Source organism: Calonectris borealis, chromosome 2, assembly GCF_964195595.1.
Source record: "Calonectris borealis chromosome 2, bCalBor7.hap1.2, whole genome shotgun sequence".
Lineage (NCBI taxonomy): Eukaryota > Metazoa > Chordata > Aves > Procellariiformes > Procellariidae > Calonectris > Calonectris borealis.
Window position 1 is genome coordinate 23,062,704 of NC_134313.1, and position 13,705 is coordinate 23,076,408.

General features: G+C 34.3%; 1 protein-coding gene across 1 annotated transcript in view; it reads right to left on the reverse strand.

Annotated features, from left to right (window-relative positions):
* The window catches only part of RIMS2 (regulating synaptic membrane exocytosis 2), a 484,675-nt gene that overhangs the window by 157,044 nt on the left and 313,926 nt on the right, over nucleotides 1–13,705 (reverse strand). The window contains exons 17-18 of the mRNA XM_075141296.1: nucleotides 11,789–11,945; nucleotides 7,411–7,527 (exon numbers count right to left, since the gene is read on the reverse strand). Coding sequence (XP_074997397.1) covers nucleotides 7,411–7,527; nucleotides 11,789–11,945 — 274 coding nt within the window. The remainder of the gene's footprint in view (nucleotides 1–7,410; nucleotides 7,528–11,788; nucleotides 11,946–13,705) is intronic.

The following is a 13,705-nucleotide window of genomic DNA, read 5'->3' on the forward strand; positions in this document are numbered from 1 at the left end:
AATATATCAAATGATGGTATGGCAAAATGAAAATATTAGTCTGCATCCTCACAGATTTCTGAAACATTACATATTTTGTTACAGATAGCATAGACGGAAAATTTGCAGCAGCAACTCATTTCACTTATATTAAAATAATGAAGTTAGTCTGATAAGGCAGCACTATAGGTTTTGCAATATGCTCATTAATGTACACACACACAGACACACACACACATATATATCCCCCCCCCCCCACGCCTGCATCAGGTGAAAATAGATTTCCACTATTCTGACAAGAAGATTCCAGACATACAGGCAAACATGGTAACTTTCCTTTTATAAAGTGAACAGAAAATGATGACTTAAAATTTTCTGATATCGCTCACCTATTTGTCCATTTCCTTACACCTTCATAAAAAATCTATGAACCGTGAGGGTAACAAAACAGAGATCAGTGATTCAGTGACCAATTAGATTGCCTAATTGGAAGTACTTAGTGTCCAGGAACATGCCTGACATACCAGAACAGTCTCAGAAACACACTTGCAAACACACACACATATGCAGAGTGCCTCACTTGAACCATCCTGTTCTTCTTACTGTGCAAAGGGAGTTTAACCTGGTCTTTACTGCTTGGGATATTTGATTCAATAGTGAAGATGAGGTATTAGAAGATAATGTATTCTTTTCAATTTTCATCCTCTGTGACCAGGTCCCACAATTTGATTAATATTCCAGCTTCCCTATTAGAGTGGGAAGTTGACTCGCAAGTATTTCTGTGGAAAAGATGAAGTACTGGAGTACTATTACATCCTGACAATCTTGTGCTTATTGGAATACTCATAAATAATTCTGAATGCAAAACAAGACTTTCTGTTCCTCTGTTACAGCCTGAAAGAATCACACTCAGTTGACACAAGAAAATTCTATCAACCTATTACTGTTTATCTATTCTGACAGTCAGCTTTTTCCAGTGTATTATCTGATTTTAATTTAAGTAATACATTGTATCATTGGCAACACTACTATCCTCCATTTTTAGTAACACTCTTTTACAGTTTTTCAGTTGAAATAGCAAATTAAATGTATGACAAATATGACATTATTAAGATTGCTAAAAAATAAATATAATTTTTTACTGGTATGAATTTGCCTTTAACCAAATACTCCCAAACTTTTCAAGTTACAATTTGCTGAAAATCTAGCAACGTGAAAAAACAGGAATTAGCTTAATCAGACTGCAGATTAGTTCTTTGGGGAAAAGAGCCACTGAAAGTGGTAGAAGGGAAAAGAGGGAGGGCTGGCATATAAAATTTAAGGTAAGTACTGTGGGAAGGAATGAAGTAAAAAACTGGGCCTGGGATCAAGTTAGGACTGCAAGATTGGGTGCAGAATTGCTCAAAGGAAGAGGAGGCTGGAACGAATAAAATGATGTGGCTTCAGGGAAAAGGTGTGCTATACTTCCTGTAAGCAGCTTACTCATTCCAATGATGGTAAGCAACAACTACAACTACTACTACTACAACTACTTTTTCTAAACAGGTGAGGCCAGTGATATGGTTCTAAAAGTTTAGATTCTCATCTGAACAAAGCAGAAGTTAATGTTCACTGTGGCAGAATGTTCTCCACGTTGCTTCACAAACACCTGGGAAATCACACCTAAAAACTACATAAATAAAATGTGAAGTCAAGCTCTCAACCTTTAGAAAATAGCAAATGCCATTCAAGAATAAAACATTGGTTATATAATTTCCCCTGCTACATTTCATAGAAAAGATTAACAGAATAGATTTATTTAATAGTTTAGTTTTTTTAAAGGAGAACGAATTTTCTTTACGTATAAATATCAATAGTTTTTCCACTGATAATGGTATGGATGCTTTTTGTCGCATCAGTTGTATAGAAATTCCTGCCTATCTCCTAGATGAAATCCTAGAAATATTCCGACTGATTTCAGTTGACAGCTTGAAGACTTTAGCTGTGAAACAATAACAATTATCAGCAGAGAATTTGTGAACTGACGCATATTCAATCAAGATAACTTTCAAGAAGAAAATCAGTATCACATTATCACAGGGCTCCCCATAATATATTTTCAGTCCTTGCTCCAAAGGGCATAACACTGAAGTCTTTCATCAGAACTGCATTATTTTTAACATGAGCATTTTGTATGTGCATTTTATTCTGAGGAATGTATCTATGACGTTTTGTTGTTGTTTGTTTGTTTTTTAATTCAGCTCAAACTTTTTGAATCATGAGTCCTTACAGATGAAGCTAAATTTGCAAGACTGCACTTGTCTTGCCATCTTCCTACTCCATCCCTCTGTTGGAGTTTACCATCCTTCAGCGGACACATGGAGGCACCAGGGGGGTGGTGCAGGTAATTGTGCAATTTAACAGTGATTTTACTGTGAAGTAATGTGCACACTGTAAATAACCGTATCTAGAGAGAAAACACTCTCCTTTCTGCCATCCTTACTGCAAAGCTAAAACATGGCAGTGTGCTCAGACTGCAATCCCTTCAGCAGTTAAATCCATTAGGGCTTATGAGTCAGAGCCCTGGGAGAGGAAATTGTATTTGGCAACATTATAAGTAACTGAAAACAGAATCTGTTAATGGAAAGTGTAGGATAGTCTTACTTATAGGAATCCCTACTGGTACAATCTCTAGTATGTTTTTTACTTGCAATTGTAGATGTAGATATACAAAATAATTAGGAAGTGCAATATGCTATTAATGCATATGGTAAAATTTTGAAAGAAGAAAAAGAACTTGAAGAAACGCTGCAATTATTGAGATTTAAGTTGATGTGTACATTTTATAACATAGCTATGAGCAAATTTTCAGCAATGCATTTCGTTTACTATACTGAGTGTTTGAAGAAGCAAATAAACAGTGACATTGCATACCCAAATATGGTATGTACCCATATGGGTATGTACCCATATGACATACATAACCAAAAATTGAAAATGTTATCCTAGAATTTCCACATAAAGCATCAGGTACCCTTTATACTCTACAATATCTTTGTATCTGTAATATACACTTAAATCATTGTACTATAAAATATTAACTAAATAACAAATGACTTCCTAATTACATATTATTCAGCTGTGTATTTAATAAAGAATGTGAATCTGTTAAGTTTTCTGGTTTTTGCTATGGTGCGATGTCTCACAAAACTCTTTCCTAGTTTGACCTAATCTGGCACCTAGCTATTAACAATGTTGGATTAGGAGCCTGCTACTTATAGATAAAACAACTGCCAGTGTAAGATGACTTTCAGAAATGTAGAATTTATATTGCTCTTAGCCACGTTTAATTTTGTGTTAAATAATGGAAGCAGCTAGTTAAATGGCATCTTATCCAACATGCAGCAGACTCGTGGTAGTGAATTATTTTCGTCTTCACTGGTTTGATTATAGTAACCAGAATTTTTGGCATGTATTTTGGCGTTTAAGACACATTTAAAAAAAAACTTCTTTCAACAGCATGAAACAAAGTGTTCAACAGAAAGTTTGTATTTAAATGTGTTAATGAAATAATCTCCCAGTAATAGTGGTGTGATAGTCATGCTAGTCCCAGCATATCAAGATATCATCTTTGAAGTGATTTAAAGATAACGGAGAATATTTCTTTAAGTGATCATGGCTATGACTACCCCATTACTTTAACATAGCAGATAATAACTTTTGTTCTTTAAAATGTAAACTGTGCAATAGTTCTGATGAAGGGATAGCGGACCCAAAATTTAACTTGCTTTTTCTCTCTTGTTTTCTTGTAAGTACCTAGTAGAAAAACATTTATGTTTTAGGAGTTTTCTCATACGTTTCCACTGCAAGAGTATTTGAGTTAGGCATTCTCTGAATGCTCTGGCCTACTATATCTATGCTAAATTCACCGTTAGCAATTTCATGCCTCAGGGAGAGCACATCTAGGATAAAGAATATAGTTGCTAAATAATATCTAAGCTGGTTAGAGCTGTGGGCCTGAGTACAATTTCCTTACGCTCTCTTGGTGTTTGTTGTTAACTGCCGATATATCTTCCAGAAAGTAATACACAGATACAGTTTTGGCTGATGTCTTGTTTTTGGAACTATGCTAAGATTCTCACATTGTTCCTCTAATTCACCTAATCATATTGATAGCTTAAATATAAAACTCTGAGGTCAAATCTGGCTGTTTCCAACATTTTCTCTATAGTTTGATTAGTTTCAGTTTCTGAAGTGAGGTAAAAGAGAGTTTATTAAAACACGTCAAACTGAAGTTTACAAGGTTATCCCATTACAGATTGAAGTTTACAAGGTTATTCCACTACAGATAAAAGGTCTTATGGAACTTGGGGCTGTATTAGGTCATAAGCGTTCATATTTCTTTCCATTACAAATTTAGGCTATTTCATAAAAGAGTGTGAGTACTTGCAAAAAAACTCCTCGCATTTTGACAAAAATAAACTAGTACATCTGTATTAAATATATAGGTAACAGATTAACTTGATTTCCCACTTTGAGTTACCAGTATACACAGTACAATTCTGACATTTTTGATAATACAGCAACAGATAAAATTTTAACTGTAACTTTACCCTGCCAACAAAAATCAGTATATGATTTGATAGCAACATTTGACATATTTAAAGGCTTGGTGTTTGAAATTAAAATTACCTTCAATTAAAATTAAAAAATTTATATCTTTCAGCTTTTTTTAAATAATTTGAGTTTCACTTCTAACTATGCATTCAGTTTTGAAGGAATGTTTATATTGCCATTAGTCTTCAGGTCATTAGACATTTTTGTATGTGGTTTCAACTAACTCCTTAGTGCCATATACCTTAGAGAACTTTATGTTGAATTCTCTAGAAAAGGAAGGAAATCATTTTCTTACTCATATTCTCAGTCATATTTTAATTTAGCAACTGAGTATGTCTACAAGAAGGTACTGTTTCAAAGTCCCTTTTTTGCAAACAGCTCCAAGGGATAAATGGACCATGGAAACAACAAACCATCAGAACTGTGGGAAAGCAAAGTGTGACTTTTTTTTCAGACATAAGTATGGAACAAAACAAGGATGAGAAGTAGAGAGATTATAAACCTATACAAAGGTTCATTTTTTCCACTTCTCCAAACTGCCTGCAGTTCCAGCAGTTTCCAGAATCAATACCATTAAAGAGTTACTTTAGGGACTTGTGTACACGCCATTGTTTTTTATTATGTAACACAGACAGTATCAGAAATATTCACTAACAAAAATTGAAGTCTAATAATCTTTCCACTCATAAAACCACTGTCAAATTAACAATGAATATAAAACATGATAAATGTTTGGGAATAGTCTTTTTCTATTCTCTTGAGTGTTGCCTAAAACCAATATGCTTCAGAGCCTGTATGTTGCAATAAAGGCATAACTAGTCAACAATCTGATTACACAGGCAACCACTCACCATGTACGAACAGGAGAACTTCTGTGTGTGTTTTGGAAAATACAGATGACATATAAACCTGTGTACAGAGATTCAGAGCACACCTAACAAGCGAATATGTATTCATCTAGAATGGTCGTGTGAAAATTCAATAATCTCATCACCAACAACTTTCTGACATATTCTAAAAACCCAATTCTCTTTCTCTAAGCTAAGCCAGTCCAGTAGGGGTTATTTGATTGAAGTGATGGGGAAAGATTGTGGTGCTCTACTTCAAGCCACCTTTCACTGTTATGTATTTATCTGAGAGGCAGCAAGCAAACTTGCACAGTGAACAAACCCAGGAGCATTCCATAAGGCATATACAGGCTCTAAGGGCAAGTTTAGATGCTATTTCAAGGATGACTAGTCTGAAAATCAACATAAAATTATGCCAACATCATTCTGTTCTTTTAAGGAAAGAGCTCAGAATCCTTAAGTTATTGTCTTCTGTATGAAAATCAGATAGCCTCAGAAGCCAACTAAATAGCATTCTTCTTTTCTATAACTTAAAAAGAAATATTAAATAGTTTAATGCAAAAAAGAGGTTCACCTATGATCTATTATACTTGTAATGAATACAGTTAACCATCTGGATGATAAATACTTGATTGCTTTTCAATATCTTAATTTTTTTTCCCATTTGACTTTTTTTGGCCAAATTCAATTACAATTCACTTGCATAGATATGCTGCTTTTTTTATTTCTTTTGGTACACTTTTTTCCAACTTACCTAATTAGGAGCAATTAATTATAATTTTTTTTCTGAATAATTTTGTCTTACGTTCCTTACAATCATTGACCATCACATTAATGTTCTTTTAAGACATATTCACCTTTTCTGTTCAATATTGTTAAGAAAAAGCCACTCATTTCTTAAATTCTTTGTATTACAGTTAACAACACCAATTATGTGTTTTGATGTCACTTGAGGAATAACCTGTAATAATCATCTGTGAAAGTATTAATTTCAAATACTAGTCATATAGCACTCAATAAGATTACAAAATATATCTGTATTACTCCTTGCTATATGCAATTATGAAATGGCACAATATCTAACAATCATGCCTTTGATTATAATGTGCAGTTTTTCAACTTGGTGTATAAGAAGATGGAAGATTTTCACAATTAAAGGTAAAAAATGTTTTTTCTTTTGATTTTCTGCCCGAAGACAATGAGGTGGGAAAGATCTTATCAATTTTTTTTTTAATGTCACAAAGGCACTACCACAATTAATTCAGCAAAATTAACTACATTAGCTAACTATTACCTGCAATTCTTTTTTACATCGTTAAAATTCATAGAGGTTGCTACAGTTCTGCTCAGTCTTTGGGAAGTTCCATTAGGCAAAACGTTAGTCACGGTAAGATGTGCCTCTAAACACGAAGGCCCCGATTTCATTCAAACACACTGCCATAACCTTTTTTTTTTCCCCTCCACAAAAATGGCTCACAAAGTTGAGAAAATACAAATACACTGCTAAATATACTTTTGTTATGTCTGTGAATTGCACTGTATCCAATAGGAGCATTACAGTAATACTGAGCTGATATTATCCATTTTTATGCCTCTTTATTCAGCAGCAAAAATGACCAAATCTACTGTTAGATTTTTTTAAAGATATTTAGCACTTAAAGAATTTATTAATATAGTACATAAAAATACTTTTATAAAAAAGGACAACTAAGCTATTTTTCTTTTGCATTGTACAATTTCCCATAGATTTTTCAGATTCCCTCTTGGCAAAGATATACTAACTTGACAGCCTTGTTTGCAAGGCTGATACACACTTTTTAATGTATATCAGTAACCAGTGGATAAATGAGTAGGGAAATGCACCTAATCATCTGTGGGATTAGGTAAGTAATTTTTTAACTATTTACTTTAGTGAGCTACCATGCTGAAGTAATTCATGTTGATAAGTGTAGGCTACAGCTGTTTCTAATTCCAGTCAGGTATTTACCTCTCTCTGTCCGGGGAGTAGTGGTCATCTATAACACGGTGTCTATCCATTCGGTTCAGGGTATTGTAATGTGCAGGAGTAGATCGAGTCCCTCGTGGTCCCTGATCCACATTCCGACTAAGGATAAAAGACATCAGATTCTGAGTTCTGGGTGCACCTGGACCACATCCCCTCACTGGTTTGTACAGACAATTATTAGCAAACATGATGGTAATGAGATGTGTTAGCTGACCTGCCTTTTGTATAATTTTACTCTCACATAATTTTAAATCTCCTACAGGAAAAGGTGCGAAGTCCATGCTAGGGATCGGGTTTTCTTCTTTTGTTTCGATGTTTGTTTGTTCTGGAAATGAGAGGATAACTTTTTTTTTTTTTTTAATTAAAAAGGTTAATTTTAGACATAATTTCATTAGTCTTTCCAGACTAGTACTTTCAAGGAAAATCTCCTTTCTAGCTGAAACATACACTGTAAAGAATTTTCAATGAGCTCTTGAGTTTGGCTATACTATAAAGATGTAAACTGTAGTAAGACACAATGAGGACTTTTGGCTGTTAAGGTAGAGTGCAGTCTGCTGAAAACATTGGTATCTGAATTAAACAACAGATGCTTGTTTTGCACTGGAAAGCTTATTCTGTAATCTCACTAAAATAGAATCTGACAAAGACAGAACTCTTTAATTAGGTATAAGTGGTACACATAGTGCAGGCTTCGTTAAAGAGCACCAATCACCTTTACACTTTTTGTACTATTTGAGAACAAAACTTTGACCACCGATTGCTTTACTCAGTTTAACCATTAATACCTACCGATACACACTAACTTCACTTTTTCTGCTTTGTAAAACAAATCCACAAGAATAGGAAGATAGAAAGACAACAGTTAACTGTAATAATTATTGGATAATTAAAACATAATTGTTTTGCATAGATTTGAAAATAACAGTTTGCATGCTTCCCTCCACACAAATTCAAATTTTAGACCAAAAAATTCTTCTGCTTCCTGTTCTTTCCTGCAGTCTTCCCTAATTGGGCCTCATTTTTTTTTTTTTTTCACTTTTATACCATTCAGTTCCTGTGTCCTTCCTTGTCACTTTGTCTGCCTTTTTGGTACCTGTCATCCTTATCCTTTGTCATTTGCCAGTCCCTGATTAGTGTTAATCTGTATGTGTATCCTTCACTGCTGCCGCCATGCTGTCGTTTATTTCTGCATATAAGTGTTATGAAGATGTTGCACTACACATAAACTTTTGCCTTCAGCTCTACTTCATTTCTCATAAAGCATTTCTCCACTCTGGCTTTCACGAAGCCAAATATAAAGTTTACTCTGGCTAGTAAACTTTATATTTGCCATATTAAAAGTGAGTATAATTCTTCTACCTTATACTCTACAACTCTTTCCTGCCACTTCTCTGTGATTTTAACCCTCTTATTTATACCAAAATGATAGAAAATCCAGTATAACCTTTTCCTGCCATTGGACTCTTTCATGTATATTTGTACTCTAAAATGGACATTGACAGGGCTCCTCTGCTGTTCTTTGTTAACATTTTTACTTTTCCCAACAACCAATTCTCATTCCTCCTTTCTAAATTCTAGTTTCTGTCTGACCCTTTTCCTCAGGGTCTCTCTTATCATTCAGGTTTCAAAGACAATCTTGCTTTTTTGTTTTTTGGGGTTTTTTTCTATCTATAGTATTATCATCTTATTTTACTCATCTCTTCTTTTGACTTAAATATTTAAGCTTTCTCAAGCTGTCATTTCTTTGCAAAACTTCCCAAAGATCTGACCTTTGCTGTCTGCCCACACAATCAAAACTTCTGCCTAAACTCTGATTATAAGCCTTAGTCCTGAAAACTCAGTACTATCCTGTCTGCTCAAATCACTTTCAATAAGATTGTGTTATTGGCTTATTGTTCTAAATAAATAATTTCTTCTTTAAATTTCTCTATTATATCAGATTCTGACTTCATGCTGCTTTTTAACATCCTACACAACTGTATTTCTTCTACTTCAAAGTGTAACTACTGTTTCAGTTCTGTTTCACTCTGCTAAGGATGTCTTTGTCAGCCAGATTTACTGTTTAATAGAAAATCACATACTTTCTCATGAAACTTGTTCTATAAGAAAAGTTGCTTTCACAACATATGTCTTCACTCCTTTGGAACTTTCTTGCAGTTGACAGAACATGTACTGAGCAACCAGATAACAAGTAAGCAGGTGAAAAGCTGTAATTGCAGGTGGTGATGGTAGAGACTAATGAGCATCCTACTAGATTTACCACACCATTTCAGCCTAGCCACTTGCTATAGTCACCTTCATCTTGCTTTTTCAAATGTACATTCTTAGAAAAAGATAAACATGATGTTGTTTAGTGCCTGTCACAGTCTAAACTCCATTCTGATCTACAGAGAGAATAACAGTCCATTAAATATATTAGCTGAAAACATTACAAGAGCAGTAACAATTTCTTGTCAGCTACTATGCAGTGTGGCTTTGGTGGAGTTTATCAACAAAATCCAGGAGAAGGACTGAGGACTGCAAAATGTCTTCTAAGATATAACAGCAACTTGCACTTCTATGGCCCAACAGCTCCTGCCTGCAGAGACATCAATCAGTAATTGTGAGATCTCTGGGTGTGTAGCGTGCTTGCTGCAGTTAGAACATGTCTAGAGGAGCACATGTATAACAAACTCAACTAAACATGGTGCAAATGCGATTAACGATGCTTATAGCTTTGCCGAGTACACCTGGATTTTCATTAGACTTAAAAAAGACATTTCTGTAACCCAAGGATTATGCTTCTTTTCTACAAACTCTCAAGTTCTGGCAACCCAATTCTTTGGGCTCAACAAGTCCTCAAAGAAATGATTTGGTGTGTGGGCAGGGAAATATTACATAAATAATGCATTTGATCATGACTTTGATTGTAGGAAACAGCCGAAACATTTTCCTCTGTAAGTTCAAAATTATATTTAAAAATTTAGCTTTTAGGGAAGTCAGGAAGCAGGAAACATTTCATGCATGTAAAAAAATGCAAAACTACAAGAAAATGAAAAAAAGGTTTTCCAATGGTGTCAGACGAGTGTTAATTACTAACTTGGGTAAAAGTTCTGCCCAAAATGCACACACAAAAACACAAACATACACAGACACACAAAGAGATTTTGCTCACATTTATGTCTATATCCAAGACAAATAACCCCAGGAGATTTAGCATAGGCAATTACTTAGACTGAAACCAGTATAGTAGAAATCAGAATAGGCCCCTCTGTGTCTACTGTTTATGTCTCATTTAAAGTCAGGCTGTATTTACATATGGGTTTAGATTTCAAGTAGAAACTTACAGTTTCTGCCTATTAACTGTCTGTGATGATATGGGATAATTTGGGATCCTAATACTTCACTAATGCAAAGGGATATCATTTAATCTGTATCTGTTAGAGGAAATGGTAAGTAAACACATAAGAGAATATGAAGTCAAGAGAATTTTAAGCTAATAAAAAGAACAAAGATAACAGAAAGGAAAGAAGAACACAAGAGAATCAGAATGGCTGTAGAAGAAAGGGATAAACATGTACCTGACAGGAAATATTGGATACCAGATCTTCAGTATTAAATGAGAATTTTGAACATTATGGGCAAAGAAAGTAACTTCCCCTTTATTCCAGCTGAATGACACCAGCTGGAAACCTACCCATAGATAGTGACAAAAATGCTGGAAAATAGGCTTTATTCCCCTTTACATCTATCCTTCTGCTCCTCTTCAGAAAGCTTATCCATGCAGGAAAATTCTTAATTCTGGCTTAAACAGTATATTCAATCAAGTAGTAGTCATTACCCAAAATGGCTAGCTTTTGGAAGAAATGTCCTGATCTTTGTTTCACAAGATAAATAGTTATCAGAGGCCTTCTAAGATCAGGAGTCGACATTTTTCAGTATGAAATTGCATGCTTTAAAATTTTGAAAAAAATAGTAGAAAGAAAGCTACTATGGGCATAAAGTATGGTTCTCCCAGAACCTTAATTCTACACAGACAAAAGGGTTGAAAACAGCCACTGACAAATGAACGCTAAGAAAATGTCAAACCATCACATTATAAAACATGGCACCTTCTAAATAGCTCTTGAAAATGACAATCTGGAGAAATATTTTTCTTTCCTTAGATTGGAATGTACTGATTTTTGGTGAAAAATAAGACAAAATTAGGTGAATTTTTGCACATCAGTATAATGTAAGAAAAAACATTATTGGCTTTACATAATTTCACAAGATCTAACTAATTCATTGCCATTTTGAAAGTCTGCAGAGTCTTTCCAGTATTGTTACAGGATCAATACCACTTAAATTTATATACCTGCATAGTCAAATAACAGTTTACCTTTGTGGGGGAGGGACACTGGGAGACCACGATCTAGTCCGTCCTATACTATCTCCACGGTGAGGGGACCCTGATCGAGAGCAATGATTAGATGACATAACTTGTTCTGGCACTGATAGCGTTGAACTTTGAAGATCTCTCCCATTATGTCGATAATCTAAAAAGAGACGCAAATATTCAATGAATCTGAAATTGCACATTTTAATTTCCTACCATATCTGTAGTAGTTAGAAGCATGATAAAAGAAATTAATTTGATCAAGAATGTTCTCATGTCTTCTTCTTGTTTTTTGTAATAAAAAAATACATACATAAAGTTGATTCCTGATGTTATGCTTAATTTAAGTACAGCTATACTTTCTATAGTTATACTTTAAAAGTATAGAAATAAATTGCCATGCACCAAACTGGGGATTTATAATAAAATATCCAAATTTACCATTTATTTGTGGTCAGTATGATGCATTAATACTAAAACTAATAAAACTGACTTTTTTCCTTAGAATAGCATACGGAATTGATTATTGCATTTTTAATTAAAAATTGTATTGTAACAATTGTGTATAATATACTTCAAACAAAAATGTCCACAATTAAAAACTAATCCAAAGTTCAGTTTAAAAATTTGGGATAGGAAACTACTATGGAGTTAAATACAGAATTTGGGCTCAACAAAGGTTTGTATTTCAGAAACAATTAAAGTAACAATGACTCAGTGAAATCAGATTTCACTCACTGTTCTGAACTTAACTTAAACAACGATTCCTTCACAAATATATGAGCTAAGGCCACGCAGACACCTGCTTACAACCTGGACCTAATCTTGAATTAGGATAATAGAAGGCATAAATGGTCTAAGCAAAAGCCTTCCCAATTACAATAGCTTAAAAGGGTACCACATGGACATTTTACGTAGGCTTTTAAGAAAAATCTTTTTAAAAAGCTGGATGTATTAAAGTGCCTGTCTGCATCTAATTGAAAAAGCTGAATTCACTGTCCCAGGGTACAATACTCTCTGTGAAAAAAAGATGCCATATATACAGCAATTTCAAAGAAGTTTCCACAAATTTTGTGAGGATCAAATTAATATATGATGATAAGAAATGGAAGAACTGCAAATCTTAATCTGATGATAATGTTTTGCAGAAATAGGTCTTCAGACAGCTCCTGGTGGCTGACAACTGATATAACTGACTTTTTGTTCTGAAGACAGTAACTGAGTAAAGAATATTTAGAGAGATCCACCTGGCACTGGAAAAATTCTGGTTCATAAAACTGTAATTCTTTTCCCATGAGAATCTTCTAAGAATCCAAGAGTATTTGGTCTTCTACCCCAGATTATACATAGTTTTCTTCCTGGAAAATGTTCAGTAAGCACCTCAGCAAAACCTCATCAGTCCATTTTATGGTTTCAATAATGTTCGATACTTCCAATTGAGTATTCATATTCGTTGTATGGCCGTAGGACCAAGGATATATATGAACCATTCTAATTCATAAATAACTTCTTCCTCCTATGTTTAGGTGTAAACTGCTTTGTGTGTTTGTGTATGTGTGTACATAAAGGGGAAAAATAGCACATCACCATTACATTACATTAATATAACGATGTTGAGGATCAGATACTCTCTCCTCACTTCAAAGCAATCAAGTCATGTTATGTGTAGTCTCAGCTGAGAGTCAGTAATGAACTACAGAGTTTTATCCTGTGTATGAAGTACACTTATTAGCATACACAGATAAAGCATATAAGGACCAGTGCAACACAGTTATGGGTGAAATCACCAAAGGAGAGACAGGGGGAATTTTATCTGTGTTTGAAACAGGGTGTGGTTCACTAACCAGTAAAGCATAGAAGATGTCTGAATAAAGTTTTTGCAAGTCAGTCTGGAAATCAATAGATTCTGCAATTCTGCAA